The sequence below is a fragment of the Pistacia vera genome, unplaced genomic scaffold, assembly GCF_008641045.1.
Source record: "Pistacia vera cultivar Batoury unplaced genomic scaffold, PisVer_v2 Contig457, whole genome shotgun sequence".
Classification (NCBI taxonomy): Eukaryota; Viridiplantae; Streptophyta; class Magnoliopsida; order Sapindales; family Anacardiaceae; genus Pistacia; species Pistacia vera.
In genome coordinates this window covers 59,477-87,179 of record NW_022196287.1, presented here as the reverse complement: position 1 = coordinate 87,179, position 27,703 = coordinate 59,477, and the positions used below count along the sequence as shown (strand labels likewise).

At 34.0% G+C, this 27,703-nt stretch overlaps 1 protein-coding gene and 1 pseudogene across 1 annotated transcript; both read right to left on the bottom strand.

Moving 5' to 3' along the window:
• Window positions 1-4,295: 4,295 nt before the first annotated feature.
• LOC116144821 (L-ascorbate oxidase-like) lies at window positions 4,296-7,118 on the bottom strand. Its single transcript, XM_031430249.1, has 5 exons — window positions 6,789-7,118; window positions 6,513-6,605; window positions 6,184-6,396; window positions 5,864-6,037; window positions 4,296-5,409 (listed from the first exon to the last, which is right to left on the bottom strand). The coding sequence occupies exons 1-5, from the start codon at window positions 7,074-7,076 to the stop codon at window positions 4,456-4,458; spliced, it is 1,722 nt and encodes a 573-aa protein (XP_031286109.1). The 5' UTR covers window positions 7,077-7,118; the 3' UTR covers window positions 4,296-4,455.
• A 9,132-nt stretch (window positions 7,119-16,250) lies between these two features.
• LOC116144804 lies at window positions 16,251-27,188 on the bottom strand (annotated as a pseudogene).
• Window positions 27,189-27,703: the final 515 nt, after the last annotated feature.

Here is a 27,703-nt window from a genome sequence, read left to right as displayed (position 1 = left end):
ACGGTACATTTGTCAAAACCCTTCAATTTTTACAATTTTTATTTTTTTTTATTTTTTGTAGCGTTCTTTTTTTTCTTTTTCCCCTGCATTCCTTCGTTTTCAATACAATTTAATTTGTCGCATGTTTTTTTAATCTTTTATTGTCAATTCATGTCATCTCGATTAAAAAAAAAAGGGTAAAAAATAATTCAAAGGTCAATTAATGCATTATTTCCTACTCTTTATCTATTTTTTCCATCAAAAATAAAGTGATGGTTAGACACCAGTTCTATTCTTTATTTTCTACATAATTAGACTTACCCGTTTTCTTAAAGAAATATCATGTAACACAATTTGTCACATCTTACTTACATATACATTATTAATTAAAATGACTTACAAAACTAATTCATATGGTTCAACTTTTATTCGGTTAAGTACACATAGTAAAAACCCGACAATAATTAAGATTATTCATACTTGATTGGTCGATGTTCATTCGATATTGTTATTTAATACCACAATTTTACTTATAAATAAAACACTTTTTAATTCTCTTTATGAATAGATTTAGAGATTCATTGTGTAGTTGGTATGATAATGTTGTCAGATTAATATCCACTAGCTAATCTTGCTAATCAGTGACAAAATTGATGGTAGTTTGATGATTTAGGGGGTGTTTGTCTAAGCTTATAAGCTGGTCATACTAGCTTATAAGCTATAAAATTAAGCTGACCTGTTTGTTTATAACTTTTTTGAGTTTATAAGTTGAGCTTATAAGCAAAAAAAAAAAAAAAGTTAGGGGGGAGGTAGTTTTTTTTTTTTTTGCTTATAAGCACTCTGCTTATAAGTTAGTTTGACCAAGTATATTACCACATTCTCCTTGTTTAATTTTAAAATTCCATAGTATACCCTTATTTAATGTAGTGCCTTTTTTAGTCATTTTATAATAAAATATACTTATAAGCCACATTTTACCAATATGTCAACTACTTATCAGTCACTTATAAGTATTTTAACCAAACACGTAATTGCTTAAAATTTCAAATGCTTATAAGCTAATTTTAGCTTATAAGCAATTGTTGCTTATAAGCTAATTTTCATAAGCTTAGGGGGTGTTTGTCTGAGCTTATGAAAATTAGCTTATAAGCAACAATTGCTTATAAGCTAAAATTAACTTATAAGCATTTAAAATTTTAAGCAATTACGTGTTTGGTTAAAGTACTTATAAGTGACTGATAAGTAATTGACGTGTTTGGTAAAATATGGCTTATAAGTACACTTTATTATAAAATTACTAAAAAAGGTATTACATTAAATAAGGGCACACTATGGAATTTTAAAATTAAATAAGGATAATGTGGTAATATACTTGGTCAAACTAGCTTATAAGCAAAGTGCTTATAAGCCAAAAAAAAAAAGTACCTCCCTCCCAACTTATTTTTTTTAGCTTATAAGCTCAAAAAAATTATAAACAAACAGGTCAGCTTAATTTTAGAGCTTATAAGCAAGTTTGACTAGCTTATAAGCTTAGACAAACACCTCCTTAGACAAACATTGGCTTGACACCCCAATCTTACTCACAAATTAAAAACTTGTTAATCCTCTTATCAATAAATATGGGGATTTACTATTGTTGATACAGAAATCTGCATCAACCAGCGAGATCCGATCAACCTTGTCGGAAACGGAACTGATGTGGGCGTGATTACGGGTAATTAGAGATGAGTGAATGATAATGCTAGAAAGTAAACGACAAAGATAACTGTAGATGCAAAAAATCTACCGTCATGAAAATAGAGTCTAATCCCATGAGATTGAGGCCACTAACAATCCGTTAGACCTTCACACATGAAAGGGCAAGCGTGAAGCTTTCGGAAAACACCGGGGTGGTGTTTGCCGTAGGCACTTCGACGCTCAAGTCAGCAAGGCTGAAAGAGATTATTTGATAAGAATTAAGGAGATGAAGAATTACCAAGAGTCTTATCGGAAACTAGGACTACGGCGGAGGCGTCGGGTTCTTCAGAGCAAGAACTTTAGGAGCAAATATATGGTTTTGAGTATAGTAGATTGACTATGGGAGATTGCATGCCTAATGAGAGGGCAAGCATCTGTTTTTATAGTGAACCCAAGGGGCTAGAATCCTAGTAGGAGATTGAGTCCTCTTTTTTGGGAGATAATCCATATCAAGAAAGAGATATGATTACTTGGCCTTATCAGATTAAGTTTAATAGTTTAAGTAAGATTTGGAATCTTAGTAGAAGAGGAAATAGAATGGGATTTTGATTTCCTATTTATGGACTGTTGCATGCTAATAGGCTGAAACCCAGTTTAGCTTAACTTATAAAATAGCCCAACTAATAGAGTGGGTAGTTCACAAGGTGATTTTAATCGTAGGCCCAATCGGGACTGGGTTAAGGCCTTGGGTCGTAACATGTTTATTTCGTTATCGGGCCTCATCAAGCTCAAGACGATTTTTGGCCCTAACAATAACTTTTAAAGTGGTTCGGCGGAGTTAACTGCCTACATCCACTGTGTTTTGTGTATATGCTATGAGAGCTTACAATATAGTTGTAATCCAGAATTCGTATCCCCCTCCTCATTGTTTTAGGGGATTTATATACAAGATTGACATAAAGGAAAGAGCGAAATTAAGGGGATTACAAATGATTTGGATCACAATTCCGATATCCTTGAGATTGAGCGCTATGATCGCGCAAAGATAACGGTTGATCCAGTCATTCCCGCGATATCCGGGATCTAAGGTAATCTGGGGATTGATTGATTAATTCTTGAGATTGTTCGTAACTAGACGGCTCGACGAGCTTATACTGGGTGGATCAATCATAGTCGCCGAGGTCATTCTGGGCCGAGCTATATCCTCGCATTGGCCCGAGCTTGGCGGAAAAACCAGACACAACAACTATGTTACAAATACAATAACATTATCAAGCTAACATATGAATGTGATCTTTCCATTTATTGAGAAACTTAATTGTTAGTGTTTTTGTCATCTTATAATTTTGTTTTGAGTCCTCCATTATCTTTTCTTTTCTACCAATATGGGCACACTCTCTAAAGGTGATCGCCTTTTCAAGTTTGAGCACTTTAGAGTCTATGTGCTCACAATGCATCTGACATATATTTTTTCTCAATCATATATCACGCATCTGTTTTTCTTTTTAGACAATATTATTCCTTGTTGATATTCTGTTTTATGCCTTTCCACTTGTTCACTTTCTATTCGTTGTGTGAAAAGAAATATTACTTTTGTTTGTGGTCCCAAATTTCATGTGCAAAAAGAAAAACACAAAAGTTTTACTTTAACTTTTTTGTTCTCCAACCCTAGTCACCTTGTTCTCTATATATTCATACTTTTTTGGTGTCTTCCTCAAGAAACCTAATTGCCTCTGATTCATTACTGAATATCCTCTGAGGTTTTTGTATTTGTCTATGGTTTCTCATATGCTTTGGTAGGCTTAAAATTACCCTCTTCACTTGTTATTGTGTGATGATTTTGGAACTTGATTCCATGTTGATGCTTGGACGTGTGCAAGCTGCTGCTCCAAAGTTGATCATTTGTTGTTGAAACTTGAGAGGAGCTCAAGTGCGACCTGGTGGTCTCATATGTGAAGCTTGCTATGGTGGCTTGAAGTTCAACAAAGAAGATAGAGTTATCGTGCAGAAAACAGGGAGTGTTTTTGCAACTTTGGTTATCTTGCTTTGTATTTGAACTCATAAGTTTACATAGTGGATTTGCTTCTTCTAGACTTGGTCCTATAGAAGTAGGCATGTTGCTGAACTATGTAAAAATGAGTGTGTTCTTTTCTTGTTTTGATGGATGTTTTATTTATGCTTTGAATAACTATTGTGCACAATATGAACAAACAACTAATTCCGCATAAGTTTTAATCACTTAGTAACTCCTTTAAAACTTTCATTAATATTACATGTCAGTTTGATTAAAAAAATAATAATAATAAGATTTCTAAATTTTTTTTAATGACTTTCTAAGAAATTCTCAAAGAGATATTAGGACATTATCTTAGATTTTGATAAGAATCTCTTTAAAATTTTTTTTAGAAACCCTTCTGTTGAGGAAGTTTCTAATAATAATTCAATTGTTTAAATTTGATTGATTTTCATTCACTACAAGTCTTAGGGAGTTCTAGGTTTTTCTTTTCCAGAGTTTAGAAATTTAAAAATGGTCACTTTTATAAATCTTAACAAATGGCAAGGTATATATGTTAGTCCTTAATTTAAAAAAAATAAAAAATAAAAAAATAAAAAAAATAAAGCCATCCCACTTAATCATATAAGCAACCAATTAATCCTGCCTTTACACCTTTCATTATTAAAATTTCTCAACATTATTGTGTATGTAACCACCAAAACATTAATTAATTCAGAAGCAAAGCCCACTTCATTTTCCTTCTGAAATCATGTATTACATAAAACTTATTAAATTTTTTTAACCTATGGATTCATCAAGCTCTTGGTTTTCCCACACCCCATGTTCGCCTGAGGCGGCTCCGAGACCATCCAGGATCCTGATTCAAACATCACCAACATTCCCAGCAAGTAATGCGCCTCAATGTGGCAAAGAAACAGCCAGATTCCAGGATTATTCGCCTGGAATCTCAACGCCGTCCACCCGTACGGATGCAATGGCACCGTGTTCTTCATTATCGGGTTCTCCAAATTGTAGTTTGCATCATCATTTTCCATGTCATATTGACCATCTCCGAACCCCAGCACCCAGAAATCATGCCCGTGTAAATGCCAGGGATGCGTCTCGCTGTTGTTCGCAGTCATCGTGTTCGCATTCTGTAAAATTACATCCACAGTTGAATTGAACACCAGCCTGTAAATGGATGAGCTTGTTGTAGCATTGGTGTTGCTCTGGACACTGTAAATGTCATAGTTTTCGTAGTCGTAGCCCTCAGGCACCGGCATCTGATCGAACACATCGAGCCAGTTTTTTTTCACGGCGATGAGGTAGGGGGTTTCCGGGAGAGTGTGTGACACATTGTTGATGGCCCATTTGGTGTAGCCATCGACCTTGTTTTGAGTGTTCAGGAGAACGATGACTTTCTCAGGATGGGGTGGGGTTTGGACGTAGCCCTGGCGGGCCTTGATGGCCACGCTTTGTTTTTTCCGGGCGTCTGTGTCGTTCCAGAGAGGCCCTGGAGGTGGAGTTGTGGTGGGGGGTTTGTGGTTGTGGTTCGGATAGTAGTTAAGGATGGCTTGGCCGATTGGTGTGGAGGGCTCTCTGCCGACTACGTTTGTCGTGATCCAGTAATTGCTGGAGGAACTTTGATTGGCTGTGACTAAAACTGAGTATGTTTCTCCTGAGTAAATGTACAGGTTTTCTGTGGCAAATGGCTCCACGTAGTTGCCATCAGCTTCAACCACAGTCATGTTGTGGCCCTGGAAAAAAACTTTTCAGCTTTAGTAATCCTTAAAAGGGTGCTTTAGTGTCTGCTCTCTGCAAAAGTTTATATCAAATCATCAGGGACTTAGTCTACGTTTTGGTTTAAATGAAAACCTTAGATGTGGATGCACTGGCTTCTTTTAAATTTGAATCAATTTTCTTGATGTGAAAAATACATTAAAAACAAAATATCAGTCAAGTTTCTGAAATTCAAAAAATTTTGTCATCTTAATGCATTCTTGGTGTCAAGTAATCTAGATTTTAAAATTAGAACGTCTGCATGGAAGAATGATTTGTGTTTTGAACATAAAAAAGATAGAACTTTACGTTGTGTTGCATTTTACTGTATTGTAAAATAATAAAATTGTTGAGAGCATCTATTATTGATCAAATGATTATCAATTCATTAACTGCTTTTAGTTTTATTGTAAAAATAATAAAATTAATTACCTCTATTTGGAAACTAAGAGCTGATAAAGAAGTTAAGCTAGCAATTCTGAATCTATATGTTCTTCCAGGGACTACTGTAAATGAAGCTGGAGCGCATTCAGGATTTGCTGCATTACAAACACTGGCGCTAAGATTTGCGCAATCATACTTTCCTCTTCCATTTATTAGAAGTGACTGAAATTGATGTTACACACGTAAAACACAAATTAGCAAAAGCGATTATGACTGAAATTGATGTTACACATGCAAAGCACAAGTTAGCAAAAGTGATTATGGAAAAAGTCTTCGTATATTATCAAGTGTAAAATTTTTTTATTTACCTGAGGCTCCCCAACCCAGACATAGGGTATGGAAGTCAGGCCTGTGGCTTGCTCATAAGAGCTTGAATGGTACCAATCACTCAGGACAACTCCATGCTCACTGTAATATGTAAAGGGCTCTATTGTTCCAAAAGGAAGAGCTACCTTAATCAAACCATATAGCCCAGATTCTCTTTGCATTCCATAATGCGAATGGTACATATACGTTCCTGCCTGTTTACAACAGTTTAAAGCTATTAGGTAAACGTCTAACATTAGTGTTTAAGTCTAACAGGTCAACGGTTGACAGATAACAGAAAATTAGTTAACAAATACTTCTGAAGACGAACCATATCGACAACAAATTGGTAAACGAAGGTGTCACCAGGCATTGTTCCACACTGTGAAACTCCATCTGTTCCATCACTCCAAGGAGTTCCAATCTGCCATGCATGAACACAAAAATTAACTTCCTTTCTTCATTGATTTCCATTTTTAAGAACAAAACTTTACGGAAAAGTAACATTAGATTCCACTAATGACTTGGAAATAGAAGATTTAAAAAATTATCCAATGTCTGTAACTTAGATAAGAAGAAAAGCACATAAATAGATGAAATATTCTACCTGTCTGATGCCATGCCAATGGATAGCAAGATTTTCCATCAACAAATTATTCTTAACATTGACGATAATCGTATCGCCTTCGGTTGCAAAAATTGTAGGCCCTGGAGTCTCTCCATTGATGGCAATAGCAAGTTTATTGTAACAGTCAAGAGACTTGTACTGATAGCTCACCTCCCATGTCAAATTATGAACTTTAGCTTTTGCCAATAAACATGTGCCCACCAGGCAGAAAGCAAGAAAAATAAGATGAGATTTTGTGCCCTTGAAAAATAAAATTTCTCCAGCCATTTGGCCGAAGAATTTCAGACTCCTGGAGCTTGGTAAACTACAAAAAATTATGATTGTGTGAGACTTGCCTTTACTGATTGTTCTTTATATAGAAATGAGGACGTGAACAGAAGTCAATCTGTGGGAGCCAATTTACAATAATTTAACGTTTAAACCAAGACATATCTTCTCGTGGGCGTGTTGGACGTTGGAACTTTCATTGGATACACGACAGATTTTCTTTTTCTATATTATAAAAAATAATAAAAATTGGCTCGCAATCCAATCTTACAAACTTTTTCTTAAAATTTTGATGTAATAGCTCGTAATTAATCAGATAACAATTAAGCAGACAGAACCCATTGTAACACATATCCAATTATGAACTAACCAATTTCGAACTACCATGTCAGGGTTGTGAGAGAGAGTTTGTGAGATTGAATTATAAGTGTAGTACTGCCCTATAAAAAAAGAGTAATGCTAGGTCTATAACCTTCTCTCACAACCTCCAACATAGTAGTTCGTAATTAATCAATTGACAAATGAGCAGACATGACTCATAGCAAGCAGATGAGAGCGAGCTAACCAATTACGAACTGTTACGTCGGGGATTGTAAGAGAATACTATAAGATTAGATTGTAAATCTAGTATTATTAATAAAAAGAAATGTTGAATAATTTATATAATAATGTTTTTCGTTAGAGATTTAGACAATTTAAAAATATATTTTACATGTTATTAATATATAACATGCAAAATATATTTTCTCTTATATGAACGTCTGTATGCGAACGTCATTTATTGATATTAACAAATGGGCTACTATTATCTGTAAACACTATAGAACCAAATTTTTACTTAAACTTTTTCAAATTGGAAATTGTATTTTTTTTTTTAAAAAAAAAGAAAAAACTTAATAGTTAATCATGACATGTTTTTACGAATGATTTTACCATTAGGGTTTTGGGTTAATTAATTCTAAATTTAGAAATACTAAAGTTGTACTACACAAAACATGTATATTTTTATTAATGTACTTTACTTTGTACTACATTAACAGGAGCTTATTATAAATACGAAACGATGATCTCTTACTTTTAAAGGTTTGGATTTTTTTATTTTTATTTTATTCGAAACCTCAAGAGAGATTCTCTATCAAGTTTTAAATCTTCATAATTTTTTTTTTATATTCTTATTTTAGCCAAAAAAATAAATTATTCTTCAAAAAATATTCTCATAAAAATTAGGCTTTGAAACAATCATTTTTTTTTTTTTTGGTATCCAAAGATGTCCGAACCAGTTTGTGCGTGCCTCGACTAGTTTCTCAGGATCTTGAAGTTAACGGTCAGGTAAGCCTTTAATGGTTATTCCTTATTAGTAGTCGTGGAGATTCGAACTCAGAACCTCTTAATTAATAAAGCTAAGAGTCCTAAATAAACAGTCAAACTACCTAGAGGTAGTTGCTTTAAAACAATCTTGTATTCAATTATGCTATAACTTTTATTATTTTTCAGATAATCCAGAAATTCTCAAACTTGTTTTACAAAACCATGAAACTGAATTGATACTTATTATCAAAACATTATTGAACCAATAATTATTCATATTATAGATAGAATTTTTGAAGCAGTACTATACATTTGTCAAAACCCTTCAATTTTTACACATTTTTTTTTTTTTTTTTATCTTTCTGTAGTGTTTTTCTTTTCCCTGCATTCCTTTGTTTTCAACACAATTTTATTTGTCGCTTGCTTTTTTAGTCTTTTATTGTCAATTCATGTTATCTTGATTAAAAAGGGGGTAAGGAAACAATTCAAAGGTCAATTAAAGGGGAACGACTTAAACACACCCAAAGTTTGTTGTAAAGACAAAATGGTACCCAAAAGATTTGGAAATGACAAACATCCACTTTCTATCATGTTCTGTTAAAAATTTCCATATGTTAAAAGACAAAAATGGTGAAAAGACTAGAATACCTACCGATCTTTATTCCCAACGCGCGCCAACAAGGGCCAGTGCCACTGTTTATCACCGAACTTCGCAGAAAAATGCTAAATCTGGTCAAAAAATCGATCGATGATGCAAGATGGCTGTGCAAACGGGCTTGGGGTGAGAATGAAATTACTATACTGTCTTTTAGCAGATAGAAATTGCTAACAGAATATGACAGAAAGTATTTGTTTGTCATTTTCAAACCTCTTGGGTATCAATCTGTCTTTATGCCAAACTTTGGGTAGGTGAAAGTCAGTCGCCGGTCAATTAATGCATTACTTTATTCCATCAAAATAAAGTGATGATTAAACACCATTTCTTTTCCTTATTTTCTACATAATACTTATCCGTTTTCTTTTAAAAATATAACGTAACACGACTTGTCACATCTCACATAGACATTATTAATAAAAATGACCTCACAAAACGAATTCATATGCTTCAACTTTTCTTCGATTGTGTTCTTATAACAACAATAATATCTATCTTTTTATACTTTTTTGGCTAATGCCCACTAACTTTTTTGTGTCAATCTTTTTGACTAAGAAAACTACTTATTTTTTCTTTAAAATAACTTATCTTATATGCCTCTCATGCTTTTAAATTTTTTTTATTATTATCATGTGTAATGTGTTTCGTGAATCACGATTTTCCTTACTTTACCAAAAATGAATTAATTCTATTTCAAATAGGGAAAATAGAGTTTCAATTGTAGGAATAATAATAAAAAATAAATAAAATGCTTCTTTGTTTTAAATGAAGAAGCATGTTTAAAAAAATAGATAAAAAATGAATGTTCTTTTATTTTTTGGGCATGGTTGATTGGAAGTTGTTAGGTTCTATAATAACACAATATAAATATTTTTAGAAAATAAAAAAATCTTGTTTTTCTTATTATTAAATTAAAAAATTTGAGAAAACATGAAGAATATTTTTTGCATTTATTTTTTATTACTATTTTCATTCCTTAATTTGATAACATATTTGACGAATTTTGTACAAGCTGTGAGGCAGCCAACTACTCACAATAATCATATACGAAAAGAATTAAAAAAAAAAAAAAATTGATATAGAGAAAAGGTTCAAAAAGCTTTATTTTAGTTTTATTTTTAAAAATACTGAAAATATTAATAAAATCTTTCAATGAACATATACTAAAACAATCGAGGGATTTCAAATTGTTTGTTGACACGAATAGTGTCGACCTTCGGGAAAACCTCTTAAATTATTTCACTATTGAGTTAATCGTAATCTTTGGTAAATGAGAAAGTTATAAGACAATATTTGTTATGCCTGGAAAAGTAGGGTTGACGCAGAGCCCTGTTAGCGTAAGTGGTCAGAGCTTAGGTAAGTCCAGCAGCCATTCAGATGCAGCCACATCATACGCTGAAGCAAGTGACATACTCTTGCCAATGCAGTAGGTGTGCGCCAAGCTGGTGAAAGGCTGGTGGTGATCCATGTGTTCGATCCCTACAAGAATCGAGTAAATCACTTGAGTAGGTGAATAACGAGATGCAAGGAAGGATTTGCATAGCAATCTGACCCACTCCTCGATTTATTAATCCTTACCTCAATTCATTCTACTATAAATAGAGGGTTCCTTTCCCGTTTGTGAGATTAGCAAATTTCTCTATGGAATAGCATATATACTCTCTCTCTCTCTCTATCTCTCTCTCTCTCTCTCTCTCTTGTAACCTCTTGTAAGTCAATTCGCTGAACGCGACCTGATCTCAAATATATTAATATAATATCAGTGGAAATATGATTCACTTATTTAAGCATCCAAACCACTTTAAATACCGTTCTTCACCTTTTACTCAATTCAATACCCCCGTACACGTGTGTCTTTTGAATCAGCTTAGCATTTCCCACGTGCGTTTAGTTGGTGTCAAAATCGGGCATCAACAGTTTGGCGCTAGAAGGAGGGCCTGATTTAGTATTTGTCCTTCATCAGGAGAATCTCTGACTAATCGGTCCTACAACAGCAAATGGCTAGCCGATTCAAACCTGAGCGAACCAATCATGTTGAGGAAGAGATCCCCTAGGTGCAAGAGGACACTTATTCTGAAGTGCCCCCAGTCCTGTAAAATCTCGTGGGGGATATCTTTTCGAGCTCACGGCTTGATCCAGCCGTCATGAGCTACCTGAAGAGGTTCAACAATACTCTCCAAACGATCAACCAAAGGTTAGACCGTTTGGATCGGACCACGCCATCCGAATCAAATTAGGCGGTGCCACTACCAAAAACGCTTGCAGGTCACATGACAGCGCGAAAAACGGCGATAGCTCATACTGCGCGCATTTTAGCGTGTCAAAGGAAGGGAAAGCAAGTGGCAAACAGCGGGCCTAGAGGCTTCAAGGGACTAGCGAACATCGACTGCACCCCGGGTAGAAAACAAGTGGCATAAAGACTCTGTGACATGTCGCGGCCCAAGCTGTCCCATGCCACATCGCGGAGCACTCCCACAAAAGTGCAAGGCGGGGAGATTCCCATTATCGCCAAAATGATGACTCTGACCATCATTGCGTGGGAAGTTCCTATCGTCCGCGGGTCGATTCGTACCACCGCGAAGGTTCCCCAGACCATTCATCATCATTGCACGACTCTAGCCAGCGTGTGTCAAGAGCGGCCGGAACTGCCAGCCGAGGCGAGGAGGAACCCAACCTTCGCACTTTTCTCAATCGCAATCACGAGGGTTGAACCCGCATGGGGGAAAGCAATCCCCAGATGGCTCCACTGCCTCAGATTGAGGAACTATAGCGAGCTCTAGATCAGCTAAAGGCTTAGCAAAATGAGCGAGGGCAGGTCGCAGATGCGTCTCCCTTTTCTCTGGCTGTGTTAGCCGCCCCTCTCCCATCCAGATTCTTTGATTCTCATCATTCACTTCATTTGTAACTTGCAATTCATCGACATCAGGAGTCCTAATTTTGTAATGCTTAAAACAATTGACAAGTCTCTGTGGCTTCACATCAGTTGTCATGCAGCAACTGTCTTTACAATTCCATCAAGGACAGTTATCTTTGTTGGTTTCAAAACACGATTTTCTATCCGTTTCAAAAGTAGGCAAGTGAAACGCTGAATTAAAACTATAATATTATTAAAACATGAATTGAAATCCTAATGTTATACTACTAAAACATGAATTATGAAATAAGAAATTTTTTTAACTACACCTCTATTAAGTTATAACCTCCTCATAGTAATAAAATTAGTTAGTCCCACCATTATAAACTATAGAGAGGGTTTACTGTACTATCATGTTTTTCAAATTATTACCATTTGGATTAATTTATTCTAAATTGAAATACTAACTGTACTACATAAAACATATATGTTTTATCTGTATTTTAATTTGAATTATATTTACAAAAACTTTATAATACGACAATGATCTCTTAACACAAGCATGGCAAACTTTCCCACAGCTTGATTTGAATAAGTTCTTACTTTGCTACTGATTCAGAAGTTCACAGTAGGATGGTTAATTAGGTAATTTTTTTCATTAAGATGTTAGCTAATTAGGAAAGTTTCTGATATTTCATTATGAGATTTTAAGGTTTTATTTTTTATTATTATTTTGAACATCAAGAGAGATTCTTCATGAGGGTTTTTTGAACATCTTCGTTCAGTTATGCTGTAACTTATTATTCTTTAGATAATTCAAAAATCTCAAACAGTTTTACAAAACCGAGTTCAAAGTTGAATTGTTACTTATTATCAAAACATTGTTGAACCGATAATTACTCGTATTATAATAGAAGTCTTAAAGCAATACGGTACTTTGTCAAAACCCTTCATTTTACAATTTTATTTTTTTTATTTTTTGTAGTGTTCTTTTATTTTTTTTCCCTGCATTCCTGTTGTTTCATACAATAATTTGTCGCATGTTTTTAACTTTTATTGTCAATTCATGTCATCTTGATTTAAAAAAGGGTAAAAATAATTCAAAGGTCAATTAATGATTATTTCCTACTCTTATCTGTTTATTCCATCAAAAATAAAGTGATGATTAGACACCAGTTCTATTCTTTATTTTCTACATAATGACTTACCCGTTTCTTAAGAAATATCATGTAACACAATTTGTCACATCTTACTTACATAGTCATTATTAATTAAAATGACTTACAAAACTAATCATGGTCTAACTTTTATTCGGTTAGTCACATAGAAAAAACCGCACAATAATTAGATTATTCATACTGATTGGTCGGTGCATTCGATATGTATTTAATATCACATTTTACTTATAATAAACACTTTTTTCTTATATGATAGATTTAGGATTCATTGTAGTTGTTGTATGAAATGTTGTCGGATTAATCCACTAGCTAATCTATAATCAGGGACAAAATTGATGTAGTTCGATATTATTGGCTTGCACACAATCTTACTCACAAATCAAAAACTTGTTAATCTCTATCAATAATATGGGGATTTACTATTGTTGATACAGAATCTACATCAACCAGCGAGATCCGATTGACCTGTTGGAAAACGAACTGATGTGGACGTGATACGGGTAATTAGAGATGAGTGAATGATATTCCAAGTAATGCAAAGATAACTATAGATGCAAAAAATCTACCGTCATGAAATAGGGTCTGATCTCATGAGGTGAGGCCATTGCAATCCGCTAGACCTGCACATATGAAAGGGCAGCGTGAAGCTTCCGGAAAACACCCGGGGTGGTGTTTTCAGTGCATTCCGATGCTCAAGTCAGCAAGACTGAAAGAAGTTAGGAGCAAATATATGGTTTTGGTAGAGGATTAGACTATGGGAGATGCATGCCTAATAGAGGGCAAGCCTCTGTTTTAAGTGAACCCAAGGGTGGAATCCTAGTAGGAGATTGAGTCCTCTTTTTTGGGAGATAATCCATATCAAGAAAGAAAAAGATTTCTTGACCTTATCAGATTAAATTTAATAGTTTAAGTAAGATTGGAACTTAGTAGGACACTAAGTCCTATTTTGGGAGATAATCCCTATGATGAAAGAGATATGATTCTTGACCTTATTAGATTAAGTTTAATAGTTTGAGTAAGATTTGGAATCTTAGTAGAAGAGGAAATAGAATGAGTTCTGATTTCCTATTTATGAACTGTTGCAGGCTAATAAGCTGAAACCCAGTTTAGCTAACTTATAGATAGCCCAACTATAGAGTGGGTAGTTCACAAGGTGATTAAGCATAGGCCCAATCGGGATGGGTTGAAGCCTTGGGTCGTAACATGTTTATTTCGTTATCGGGCCTCATGAAGCCAAGACATTTTGGACCTAACAATAACTTTTAAAGTGGTTCGGCGGAGTTAACTGCCTACGTCACTGGTTTTTGTGTATATGCGTGAGAGCCAATTAGTTGTAATCCAGAATTCGTATCCCCCTCCTCATTGTTTTAGGGGGTTTATATACAAGATTTACATAAAGGAAAGAGCGAAATTAAGGGGATTACAAATTATTTGAATCAATTCCGATATCTTGCAATTGAGCGCTATGATCGCGCAACGATAACTGTTGATCCAGTCATTCCTGGATATCCGGGATCTAAGGTAATCTGGGAGTTGATTGAATAATTCTTGAGATTGTCCGCAACTAGACGGCTCGACGAGCTATGCTGTATGGATCAATCATAGTGGCCGAGGTCATTCTGGGCCGAGCTATATCCTCGAATTGGCCGAGCTGGCGGAAAAACCAGACACAACAACTATGTTACTGATACAATAACATTATCAAGCTAACATATGAACGGATCTTTCCATTTATGAGAAACTTAATTGTAGTGTTTTGTCATCTTATAAATTTGTTTTGAGTCCTGCATATCTTTTCTTTTCTACCAATATGGATACACAAAGGTGATCACCTTTACAAGTGTGAGCACTTTAGAGTCTATGTGCTCATAATGCATCTAACATATATTTTTTTCTCAATCATATATCACGCATTGTTTTTTCTTTTGGATAAATTATTCCTTGTTGTTGATATTTTGTTTTGGCCTTTCACTTGTTCATTTCTATTCTGTGTGTGTGAAAAGAAATATTACTTTTGTTGTGGTCCCAAATTTCATGTGCAAAAAGAAAAACACAAAAGTTTACTTAACTTTTTTGTCCCCCCAACTAGTCACCTTGTCTCTATATATTCATACTTTTCTGGTGTGTCTCCTCAATAAACCTAATTGCCTCTGATTCATTACTGAATATCCTTGAGGTTTTTGTATTGTCTGTGGTTTCTCATATGCTTTGGTAGGCTTAAAATTACCCTCTCACTTGTTATTGTGATGATGTTTTGGAACTTGATTCCATGTTGATGCTTGGACGTGTGCAAGTGTGCTGCTCCAAAGTTGATCATTGTTGTGTTGAAACTTGAGAGGAGCTCAAGTGCGACCTGGTGGTCTCATATGTGAACTTGCTATGGTGGCTTGAAGTTCACAAAGAAGATAGAGTTGTCATGTAGAAAACAGGGATGTTTTTGCAACTTTGGTTATCTTGCTTTGTATTTGAACTCATAAGTTTACATAGTGGATTTGATTCTTCTAGACTTGGTCCATAGAAGTAGGCATGTTGCGAACCATGTAAAAATGAGTGTGTTTTTTCTTGTTTTGATAGTGTTTTATTTATGCTTTGAATAACTATTGTGCACAGTATGAACAAACAACTAATTGCATAAGTTTTAATCACTTAGTAACCCCTTTAAAACTTTCATTATATTACATGTCAGTTTGATTTAAAAAATAATAATAATAAGATTTCTAAAAATTTTTAACGACTTTCTAAGAAATTCTCAAAGAGATATTAGGACATTATCTTAGATTTTGATAAGAATCTCTTTAAAATTTTCTTTAGAAACCTCCGTTGAGGAAGTTTCTAATAATAATTCATGTTTAAATTCATGATTCATTCACTACACGTCTGAGTCTGGAGTTCTAGGTTTTTCTTTCCAGAGTTTAGAAATTAAAAAATGGTCACTTATAAATCTTAACAAATGGCAAGGTATATATGTTAGTCCTTAATTTAAAAAAATAAAAAAATAAAAAGCCATCCCCACTTAATCATATAAGCAACTAATATATCCTGGCTTTACACCTTTCATTATTAAAATTTCTCAACTATTGTGTAGTAACCACCAAAACATTAATTAATTCAGAAGCAAAACCCACTTCATTTTCCTTCTGAAATCATTTATTACATAAAATTTGTTAAATTTTTTTAACCTATGGATGCATCAAGCTCTTGGTTTTCCCACACCCATGTTCGCCTGAGGCGCTCCGAGACCATCCAGGATCTGATTCAAACATCACCAACATTCCCAGCAAGTAATGCGCCTCAATGTGGCAATGAAACAGCCAGATCCAGGATTATTGCCTGGAATCTCAACGCCGTCCACCCGTACGATGCAATGGCACCGTGTTCTTCATTATCGGGTTCTCAAATTGTAGTTTGCATCATCATTTTCCATGTCATATTGACCATCCGAACCCCAGCACCCAGAAATCATGCCGTGTAAAGCCAGGGATGCGTCTCGTGTGTTCGCAGTATCGTGTTCGCATTCTGTAAAATTACATCCACTGTTGAATTGAACGCCAGCCTGTAAATGGATGAGCTTGTTGTAGCATTGGTGTTGCTCTGGACACTGAAATGTCATAGTTTTCGTAGTCGTAGCCCCAGGCACCGGCGTCTGATCGAACACATCGAGCAGTTTTTTTTCACGGCGATGAGGTAGGGGGTTTCCAGGAGATGTGTGTGACACATTGTTGATGGCCCATTTGGTGTAGCCATCGACCTGTTTTGAGTGTTCAGGAGAACGATGACTTTCGGATGCGGTGGTTTGGACGTAGCCCTGGCGGGCCTTGATGGCCACGCTTTTGTTTTCCGGGCGTCTGTGTCGTTCCAGAGAGGCCCTGGAGGTGGAGTTGTGGTGGGGGGTTTGTGGTTGTGGTTCGGATAGTAGTTAAGGATGGCTTGGCCGATTGGTGTGGGGGGCTCTCTGCCGACTACGTTTGTCGTGATCCAGTAATTGTGTGGAGGAACTTTGATTGGCTGTGACTAAAACTGAGTATGTTTCTCCTGAGTAAATGTACAGGTTTTCTGTGGCAAATGGCTCCCGTAGTTGCCATCAGCTTCAACCACAGTCATGTTGTGGCCCTGGAAAAAAACTTTTCAGCTTAGTAATCCTTAAAAGGGTGCTTTAGTGTCTGCTCTCTGCAAAAGTTTATATCAAATCATCAGGGACTTAGTCTACGTGTGTTTAAATGAAACCTTAGATGGGATGCACTGGCTTCTTTTAAATTTGAATCAATTTTTGATGTGAAAAATACATTAAAAAAAAAATTCAGTCAAGTTTCTGAAATTCAAAAAATTTTGTCATCTTAATGCATTCTGGTGTCAAGTAATCTAGATTTTAAAATTAGAACGTCTCGCATGGAAGAATGATTTGTGTTTTGAACATAAAAAGATAGAACTTTAGTTGTGTTGCATTTCGTATTGTAAAATAATAAAATTGTTGAGAGCATCTATTATTGATCAAATGATTATCAATTCTAACTGCTTTTAGTTTTATTGTAAAATAATAAAATTAATTAACTCTATTTGGAAACTAAGAGCTGATAAAGAAGTTAAGCTAGCAATTCTGAATCTATATGTTCTTCCAGGGACTACTGTAAGAAGCTGGAGCGCATCAGGATTTGCTGCATTACAAACACACTGGCGCTAAGATTTGCGCAATCATACTTTCCTCTTCCATTTATTAGAAGTGACTGAAATTGATGTTACACACGTAAAACACAAATTAGCAAAAGCGATTATGACTGAAATTGATGTTACACTGCAAAGCACAAGTTAGCAAAAGTGATTATGAAAAAGTTTCGTATATTATCAAGTGTAAAATTTTTTATTTACCTGAGGTCCCCAACCCAGACATAGGGTATGGAAGTCAGGCCTGTGGCTTGTCATAAGAGCTTGAATGGTACCAATCACTCAGGACAACTCATGCTCACTGTTAATATGTAAAGGGCTCTATTGTTCCAAAAGGAAGGCTACCTTAATCAAACCATTAGCCCAGATTCTCTTTGCATTCCATATGCGAATGGTACATATACGTTCCTGCCTGTTTACAACAGTTTAAAGCTATGTAAACGTCTAACATTAGTGTTTAAGTCTAACAGGTCAACGGTTGACAGATAACAGAAATTAGTTAACAAATACTTCTGAAGACGAACCGTATCGACAACAAATTGGTAAACGAAGGTGTCCCCGGCATTGTTCCACACTGTGAAACTCCATCTGTTCCATCACTCCAAGGATTCCACTCTGCCATGCATGAACACAAAATATAACTTCCTTTCTTCATTGATTTCCATTTTTAAGAACAAAACTTTACGGAAAAGTAACATTAGATTCACTAATGACTTGGAAATAGAAGATTTAAAAAATTATCCAATGTCTGTAACTTAGATAAGAAGAAAAGCACATAAATATATGAAATATTCTACCTGTCTGATGCCATGCCAATGGATAGCAAGATTTCCATCAACAAATTATTCTTAACATTGACGATAATCGTATCGCCTTCGGTTGCAAAAATTGTAGGCCCTGGAGTCTCTCCATTGATGGCAATAGCAAGTTTTTGTAACAGTCAAGAGACTTGTACTGATAGCTCACCTCCCATGTCAAATTATGAACTTTAGCTCAGCCAATAAACATGTGCCCACCAGGCAGAAAGCAAGAAAATAAGATGAGATTTTGTGCCCTTGAAAAATAAAATTTCTCCAGCCATTTGGCCGAAGAATTTCGGACTCCTGGAGCTTGGAAAACTACGGAAGATTGATTTGTGTGAGACTTGCTTTACTGATTTGTTCTTTATATAGAAATGAAGACTTGAACAGGAGTCCATCTGTGGGAGCCAATTTGCATAAATTTAACGTTGAAACCATAATATCTTCTTCCTGGGCTTGTTGCCGTTGGAACTTTCATTGGAACGATAAATTTTTCTTTATATTATAAAAACAACAAAAATTGGCTCAGAACCCAAATTTACCAACTTTTTCACAAAATCCAAAGATAACTCACAATTAGTTTACAACATCACATCGGTTGTGAGAGAGAGCTTGTAAGATTGAGTTGTAAGTGTAGTACTGTCCTATAAAAAAAGAGTAATGTAGCTCTACAATCTTCTCTCACAACCTCCAACATAATAGTTCGTAATATGGTTAGTTGACAAATACGTAAGCATGACCCATAGCAAGCAGACGAGACGAGCTAACCAATTACGAACACAGTTGAGGGTTGTGAGAAAAGGTTGTAAGATTGGATTGTACTAGTATATTAATAAAAAAAATGTTGAATAATTATTATAATAATATTTTTTGTTAGAGATTTAGACAATTTAAAAATATATTTTACATGTTATTATATATAACATGCAAAAATATATTTCTCTTATATCAACGTCTGTATGCGAATGTCATTTATTGATATAGCAAATGGACTATATTATCTGTAAACACTTAGAACCAAATTTTTACTGAACTTTTTCAAATTGGAAATTGTTTTTTTTTTTTAAAAAAAACTTAATATGTTAATCATGACATGTTTTTACGAATGATTTTACCATTAGGGTTTGGGTTAATTAATTCTAAATTTAGAAATACTAAAGTGTACTACACAAAACATGTATATTTTTATTAATGTACTTTACTTTGCACTTCATTACAAGAGCCTATTATAAATACGAAACGATGATCTCTTATTTTTAAAGGTTTTTTTTTTCTTAATTTATTTTGACCTCAAGAGAGATTCTCTATCAAGTGTTAATCTTCAAAATTTTTTTTTTATATTTCTTATTATCAGAGAGATTCCTAACAACGCCAGCGCCCCGCCCCCCCTCCCCCCAAAAAAAAAAAAAATCTTCTCATATTTTTTCTTGAAAAAAATTCTCATAAAAATTAGGCTTTGAAACAATCTTTTTTTTTTTTTTTTTGGTTTGGTATCTGGAGATGTTCGAGTCAGCTTGCATGTACCTCAATTAGTTCTTCGGGATCTTGAAGTTAACGGCTATGTAGTTTAGTAGTTATTTTCCTTATTAGTAGTCGTGGAGAGTTCGAACTCAGAACCTCTTAATTAATAAAGCTAAGAGTCCTAAATAAACAGTCAAACTACCTAGGGTAGTTGCTTTAAAACAATCTTGTATTCAATTATGCTATAACTTTTATTATTTTTCAGATAATCCAGAAATTCTCAAACTTGTTTTACAAAACCATGAAACTGAATTGATACTTATTATCAAAACATTATGAACCATAATATTCATATTATAGATAGAATTTTTGAAGCAGTACTATACATTTGTCAAAACCCTTCAATTTTACACATTTTTTTTTTTTTTTATCTTCTGTAGTGTTTTTCTTTTCCCTGCATCCTTTGTTTAACACAATTTATTTGTCGCTTGCTTTTTAGTCTTTATTGTCAATTCATGTTATCTTGATTAAAAAGGGGTAAGGAAACAATTCAAAGGTCAATTAAAGGGGAACGACTTAAACACACCCAAAGTTTGTTGTAAGACAAAATGGTACCAAAAGATTTGGAAATGACAAACATCCACTTTCTATCATGTTCTGTTAAAATTTCCATATGTTAAAAGACAAAAATGGTGAAAGACTAGAATACCTACCGATCTTTATTCCCAACGCGCGCCAACAAGGGCAGTGCCACTGTTTATCACCGAACTTCGCAGAAAATGCTAAATCGGTCAAAAAATCGTCGATTGATGCAAGATGGCTGTGCAAACGGCTTGGGGTGAGAATGAAATTACTATATGTCTTTAGCAGATAGAAATTGCTAACAGAATATGACAGAAAGTAGTTCATTTTCCAACCTCTTGGGTATCAACTGTCTTTATGCCAAACTTTGGGTAGGTGAAGTCAGTCGCCGGTCAATAATGATTACTTTATTCCATCAAAATAAAGTGATGATTAAACACCATTTCTTTTCCTTATTTTCTACATAATACTTATCCGTTTTCTTAAAATATAACGTACCACGATGTACACATCTCACATAGACATATTAATAAAAATGACCTCACAAAACGAATTCATATGCTTCAACTTTCTTCGATTGTGTTCTTATAACAACAATATAATCTATCTTTTTTACTTTTGCCTAATGCCCACCAACTTTTTGTGTCAATCTTTTTGATAAGAAAACTATTTATTTTTTTTAAAATAACTTATCTTATATGCCTCTGTGCTTTTAAGTTTTTTTTTATTATATATTATTATCATGTGTAATGGTTTTCGTGAATCACAATTTTCCTTACTTTAGCAAAATTGATTAATTCTATTTCAACTGAAGATGTTCAAATAGGGAAAATAGAGTTTCAATTGTAGGAATAATAAAAAATAAATAATAAAATGCTTCTTGTTTTAAATGAAGAAGCATGTTTAAAAAAATAGATAAATGGTGTTAAATTTTCAGCCTTTGATTTGAAATAATCTAACGGTGATAAATGAGAAGTTAAAGGTAAATATAAAACACTTTTTTATTCTTCTATGTTCCGCCGTTGTATATAAAGAAAATGTCCAAGCTTTTTGGAAATTTATTACGGTTATGGGGTGTGCGTTCTTGTTAAGGTTTTTTCTTTCTTATTGACTACCGAAATCAAGAATCCTTAATAATCTCTAGAGTTTTTAGGAGCAAGAGTGTTTTGAATGTGAGAAAATAGAAGGGAAAATTAATTTGTCAAAAATTGAGTAAAAAAATAGGGAAAGTAGAGTTTCAATTGTAGGAATAATAATAAAAAATAAATAAAATGCTTCTTTGTTTTAAATGAAGAAGCATGTTTAAAAAATAGATAAATGGTGCTTAATTTTAGCCTTTGATTTGAAATAATCTAACGGTTGATAAATGGAAGTTAAAGGTAAATATAAAACACTTTTTATTCTTCTTGTTCCGCCGTTGTATATAAAGAAAATCCAAGCTTTTTGGAAATTTATTACGTATGGGGTGTCAGTTTTTGTTTAAGGTTTTTTCTTTCTTGTTGACTACTAAAAATCAATGAATCCTTAATAATCTTCTAGGTTTCTTTAGGAGCAAGAGTGTTTGGAATGTGAGAAAATAGAAGGGCAATTAATTTGTCAAAAATTGAGTAAAAAAATAGGGAAAATAGAGTTTCAATTGTAGGAATAATAATAAAAATAAGTAAATGCTTCTTTTGTTTAAATGAAGAAGCATGTTTAAAAAAATAGATAAATAGTGACTTAAATTTTCAACCTTTGATTTGAAATAATCTAACGGTTGATAAATGAGAAGTTAAGGTAAATATAAAACACTTTTTTATTCTTCTATGTTCTGCCATTGTATGTAAGAAAATGTCCAAGCTTTTGGAATTTATTACGTTATGGGGTGTCGTTCTTCGTTTAAAGTTTTTTCTTTCTTATTGACTATTGAAAATCGATGAATCCTTAAAATCTTCTAGAGTTTCTTTAGGAGCAAGAGGTTGGAATGTGAGAAAATAGAAGGGAAAATTAATTTGTCAAAAATTGAGGAAAAAATAGGGAAAATAGAGTTTCAATTGTAGGAAAATAAATAAAAAAAAAAAATGCTTCTTGTTTTAATGAAGAAGATGTTTAAAAAAATAGATAAAAAATGAATGTTCTTTTATTTTTTGGCACTGGTTGATTGGAAGTGCTAGGTTCTATAATAACACAAATATAATATTTAGAAATAAAAAAGCTAGATTTCTATATTCAATTAAAAAAAATTGTGAAAACATGAAGAATATTTTTTGCATTTATTTTTTATTACTATTTTCATTCCTTAATTTGATAACATATTTGACAAATTTTGTACAAGCTGTGAGGCAGCCAACTACTCACAATAATCATATATGAAAAGAAAAAATAAATAAATAAAGATATAGAGAAAAGGTTCAAAAAGCTTAATTTTAGTTTTATTTTTAAAAATACTGAAAATATTAATAAAATCTTTCAATGACAATATACTAAAACAATCGAGGGATTTCGAATTGTTTGTTGACACAAACAGTGTCGACCTTCGGAAAACTGCTTAAATTATTTCACTATTGAGTTAATTGTAATGTTTGGTAAACTAGAAAGTTATAAGACAATATTAATTTTTGACTCTTTTTCTAATAATTTTTTAAAATTTGTTAGATTTTAAAATTCTATAATCTTAAATTATTGTAACAGGGTAAGCTAGACTTAAATATTAATGTTGGACTTTTTATCTAATCTTTTAAGCAAAACCTTAAACTTTCGATGTTTGATACGAGAATGTCTGTAAACTTAAAAAGTTAACTAATTTCTTAAACCTAAAAATCAAATCCATGTCACACGTGAGAGAACCTACCAAACTTTTAGATATTAAAGTCAAATTCTTTATCTAATTACTCAAGCTTTCACCTTTAACGGTTTTAGCAAAGAAAAATGCTATTCTTACAAAGAAGGCTACAAAGTGACATTATCCAGAAGAAAAAACAAAGAAAAAACAAAAAGAGAGAGAGAGAGAGAGAGAGAGAGAAATTATGAAAATCAAGGGTAGAGATTGTCTTTGTATGCCCCCTTTGTATGTGTTTTTGTAAAACTAGCATTGCTTTTTAACAAAACGTCCGACAACGAGTTAAATGCTAAGTGGACAATTCACAATCAAATCATGAACATTGTAAGTGGAAATAAGTTTACGCATTTGTCAACGACGGTTATAATTTTTTATTGTTAGGATTTGATCTTAACAGTTAGTATCAACCCCTACTCNAATAGATTTAGAGATTCATTATGTAGTTGGTATGATAATGTTGTCGGATTAATATCCACTAGCTAATCTTACTAATCAGGGACAAAATTGATGGTAGTTCGATGATTTATTGGCTTGACACCCCAATCTTACTCACAAATCAAAAACTTGTTAATCCTCTTATCAATAAATATGGGGATTTACTATTGTTGATACAGAAATCTACATCAACCAGCGAGATCCGATTGACCTTGTTGGAAACAGAACTGATGTGGACGTGATTACGGGTAATTAGAGATGAGTGAATGATAATTCCAAAAAGTAAATGACAAAGATAACTATAGATGCAAAAAATCTACCGTCATGAAAATAGGGTCTGATCTCATGAGGTGAGGCCATTGACAATCCGCTAGACCTGCACATATGAAAGGGCAAGCGTGAAGCTTCCGGAAAACACCGGGGTGGTGTTTTCCGTAGGCATTCCGATGCTCAAGTCAGCAAGACTGAAAGAAGTTTAGGAGCAAATATATGGTTTTGAGTAGAGTAGATTGACTATGGGAGATTGCATGCCTAATGAGAGGGCAAGCCTCTGTTTTTATAGTGAACCCAAGGGGCTGGAATCCTAGTAGGAGATTGAGTCCTCTTTTTTGGGAGATAATCCATATCAAGAAAGAAAAATGATTTCTTGACCTTATCAGATTAAATTTAATAGTTTAAGTAAGATTTGGAATCTTAGTAGGACACTAAGTCCTATTTTGGGAGATAATCCCTATGATGAAAGAGATATGATTTCTTGACCTTATTAGATTAAGTTTAATAGTTTGAGTAAGATTTGGAATCTTAGTAGAAGAGGAAATAGAATGAGATTCTGATTTCCTATTTATGAACTGTTGCAGGCTAATAAGCTGAAACCCAGTTTAGCTTAACTTATAGAATAGCCCAACTAATAGAGTGGGTAGTTCACAAGGTGATTTTAAGCATAGGCCCAATCGGGATTGGGTTGAAGCCTTGGGTCGTAACATGTTTATTTCGTTATCGGGCCTCATGAAGCCCAAGACAATTTTTGGACCTAACAATAACTTTTAAAGTGGTTCGGCGGAGTTAACTGCCTACGTCCACTGTGTTTTGTGTATATGCTGTGAGAGCTTACAATATAGTTGTAATCCAGAATTCGTATCCCCCTCCTCATTGTTTTAGGGGGTTTATATACAAGATTTACATAAAGGAAAGAGCGAAATTAAGGGGATTACAAATTATTTGAATCACAATTCCGATATCCTTGCAATTGAGCGCTATGATCGCGCAACGATAACTGTTGATCCAGTCATTCCTGCGATATCCGGGATCTAAGGTAATCTGGGGATTGATTGAATAATTCTTGAGATTGTCCGCAACTAGACGGCTCGACGAGCTTATGCTGTATGGATCAATCATAGTGGCCGAGGTCATTCTGGGCCGAGCTATATCCTCGAATTGGCCCGAGCTTGGCGGAAAAACCAGACACAACAACTATGTTACTGATACAATAACATTATCAAGCTAACATATGAACGTGATCTTTCCATTTATTGAGAAACTTAATTGTTAGTGTTTTTGTCATCTTATAATTTTGTTTTGAGTCCTGCATTATCTTTTCTTTTCTACCAATATGGATACACTCTCTAAAGGTGATCACCTTTACAAGTGTGAGCACTTTAGAGTCTATGTGCTCATAATGCATCTAACATATATTTTTTTCTCAATCATATATCACGCATTTGTTTTTCTTTTTGGATAATATTATTCCTTGTTGATATTTTGTTTTGTGCCTTTCCACTTGTTCACTTTCTATTCGTTGTGTGAAAAGAAATATTACTTTTGTTTGTGGTCCCAAATTTCATGTGCAAAAAGAAAAACACAAAAGTTTTACTTTAACTTTTTTGTCCCCCAACCCTAGTCACCTTGTTCTCTATATATTCATACTTTTCTGGTGTCTTCCTCAATAAACCTAATTGCCTCTGATTCATTACTGAATATCCTCTGAGGTTTTTGTATTTGTCTGTGGTTTCTCATATGCTTTGGTAGGCTTAAAATTACCCTCTTCACTTGTTATTTGTGATGATTTTGGAACTTGATTCCATGTTGATGCTTGGACGTGTGCAAGCTGCTGCTCCAAAGTTGATCATTTGTTGTTGAAACTTGAGAGGAGCTCAAGTGCCACCTGGTGGTCTCTTATGTGAAGCTTGCTATGGTGGCTTGAAGTTCAACAAAGAAGATAGAGTTATCGTGCAGAAAACAGGGAGTGTTTTTGCAACTTTGGTTATCTTGCCTTGTATTTGAACTCATAAGTTTACATAGTGGATTTGCTTCTTCTAGACTTGGTCCTATAGAAGTAGGCATGTTGCTGAACTATGTAAAAATGAGTGTGTTCTTTTCTTGTTTTGATGGATGTTTTATTTATGCTTTGAATAACTATTGTGCACAATATGAACAAACAACTAATTCCGCATAAGTTTTAATCACTTAGTAACTCCTTTAAAACTTTCATTAATATTACATGTCAGTTTGATTAAAAAAATAATAATAATAAGATTTCTAAATTTTTTTTAATGACTTTCTAAGAAATTCTCAAAGAGATATTAGGACATTATCTTAGATTTTGATAAGAATCTCTTTAAAATTTTTTTTAGAAACCCTTCTGTTGAGGAAGTTTCTAATAATAATTCAATTGTTTAAATTTGATTGATTTTCATTCACTACAAGTCTTAGGGAGTTCTAGGTTTTTCTTTTCCAGAGTTTAGAAATTTAAAAATGGTCACTTTTATAAATCTTAACAAATGGCAAGGTATATATGTTAGTCCTTAATTTAAAAAAAATAAAAAATAAAAAAATAAAAAAAATAAAGCCATCCCACTTAATCATATAAGCAACCAATTAATCCTGCCTTTACACCTTTCATTATTAAAATTTCTCAACATTATTGTGTATGTAACCACCAAAACATTAATTAATTCAGAAGCAAAGCCCACTTCATTTTCCTTCTGAAATCATGTATTACATAAAACTTATTAAATTTTTTTAACCTATGGATTCATCAAGCTCTTGGTTTTCCCACACCCCATGTTCGCCTGAGGCGGCTCCGAGACCATCCAGGATCCTGATTCAAACATCACCAACATTCCCAGCAAGTAATGCGCCTCAATGTGGCAAAGAAACAGCCAGATTCCAGGATTATTCGCCTGGAATCTCAACGCCGTCCACCCGTACGGATGCAATGGCACCGTGTTCTTCATTATCGGGTTCTCCAAATTGTAGTTTGCATCATCATTTTCCATGTCATATTGACCATCTCCGAACCCCAGCACCCAGAAATCATGCCCGTGTAAATGCCAGGGATGCGTCTCGCTGTTGTTCGCAGTCATCGTGTTCGCATTCTGTAAAATNAAAAAAAAAAAAAAAAAAAAAAAAAAAAAAAAAATTAAAGATCTTATAAGTTGGCTCAAGAATAGATAGCATATTTATCATTTCTTGTAGTAAAAACAGCTTATATTTTTCACTTTGCCTGCAGCTGTATTTTGCAGTGCCTGTTTGGTTTAATGACAGAAGACAAGATCTAGCCAAACGTGCTAAAAAATGCATGTTTCTTGGGCGCATCTTATGTCGTTGCTACCTTAATTTGTGTTTTGATGAAAGGTATTGTATTGCAGACTGTTATTAGAATTTAACTTATTATCTTTCATATTCTTGCCTCCTCTTTGTTTGGGTCTACAGGAGTGATGTCAGAAAGATGGACCGCATGATTTTCGTAGTAGATGGAGGAGGATTGGACTCTGTTGATACTGTGTTTTGTACCTGAAGTTGCGTAAGGAGGGGTAGAATTTTTAATGGGAAAAAAAAGTTTGGGATTGGCATTGGCTAGTGTGAGCTGACGCAAAGG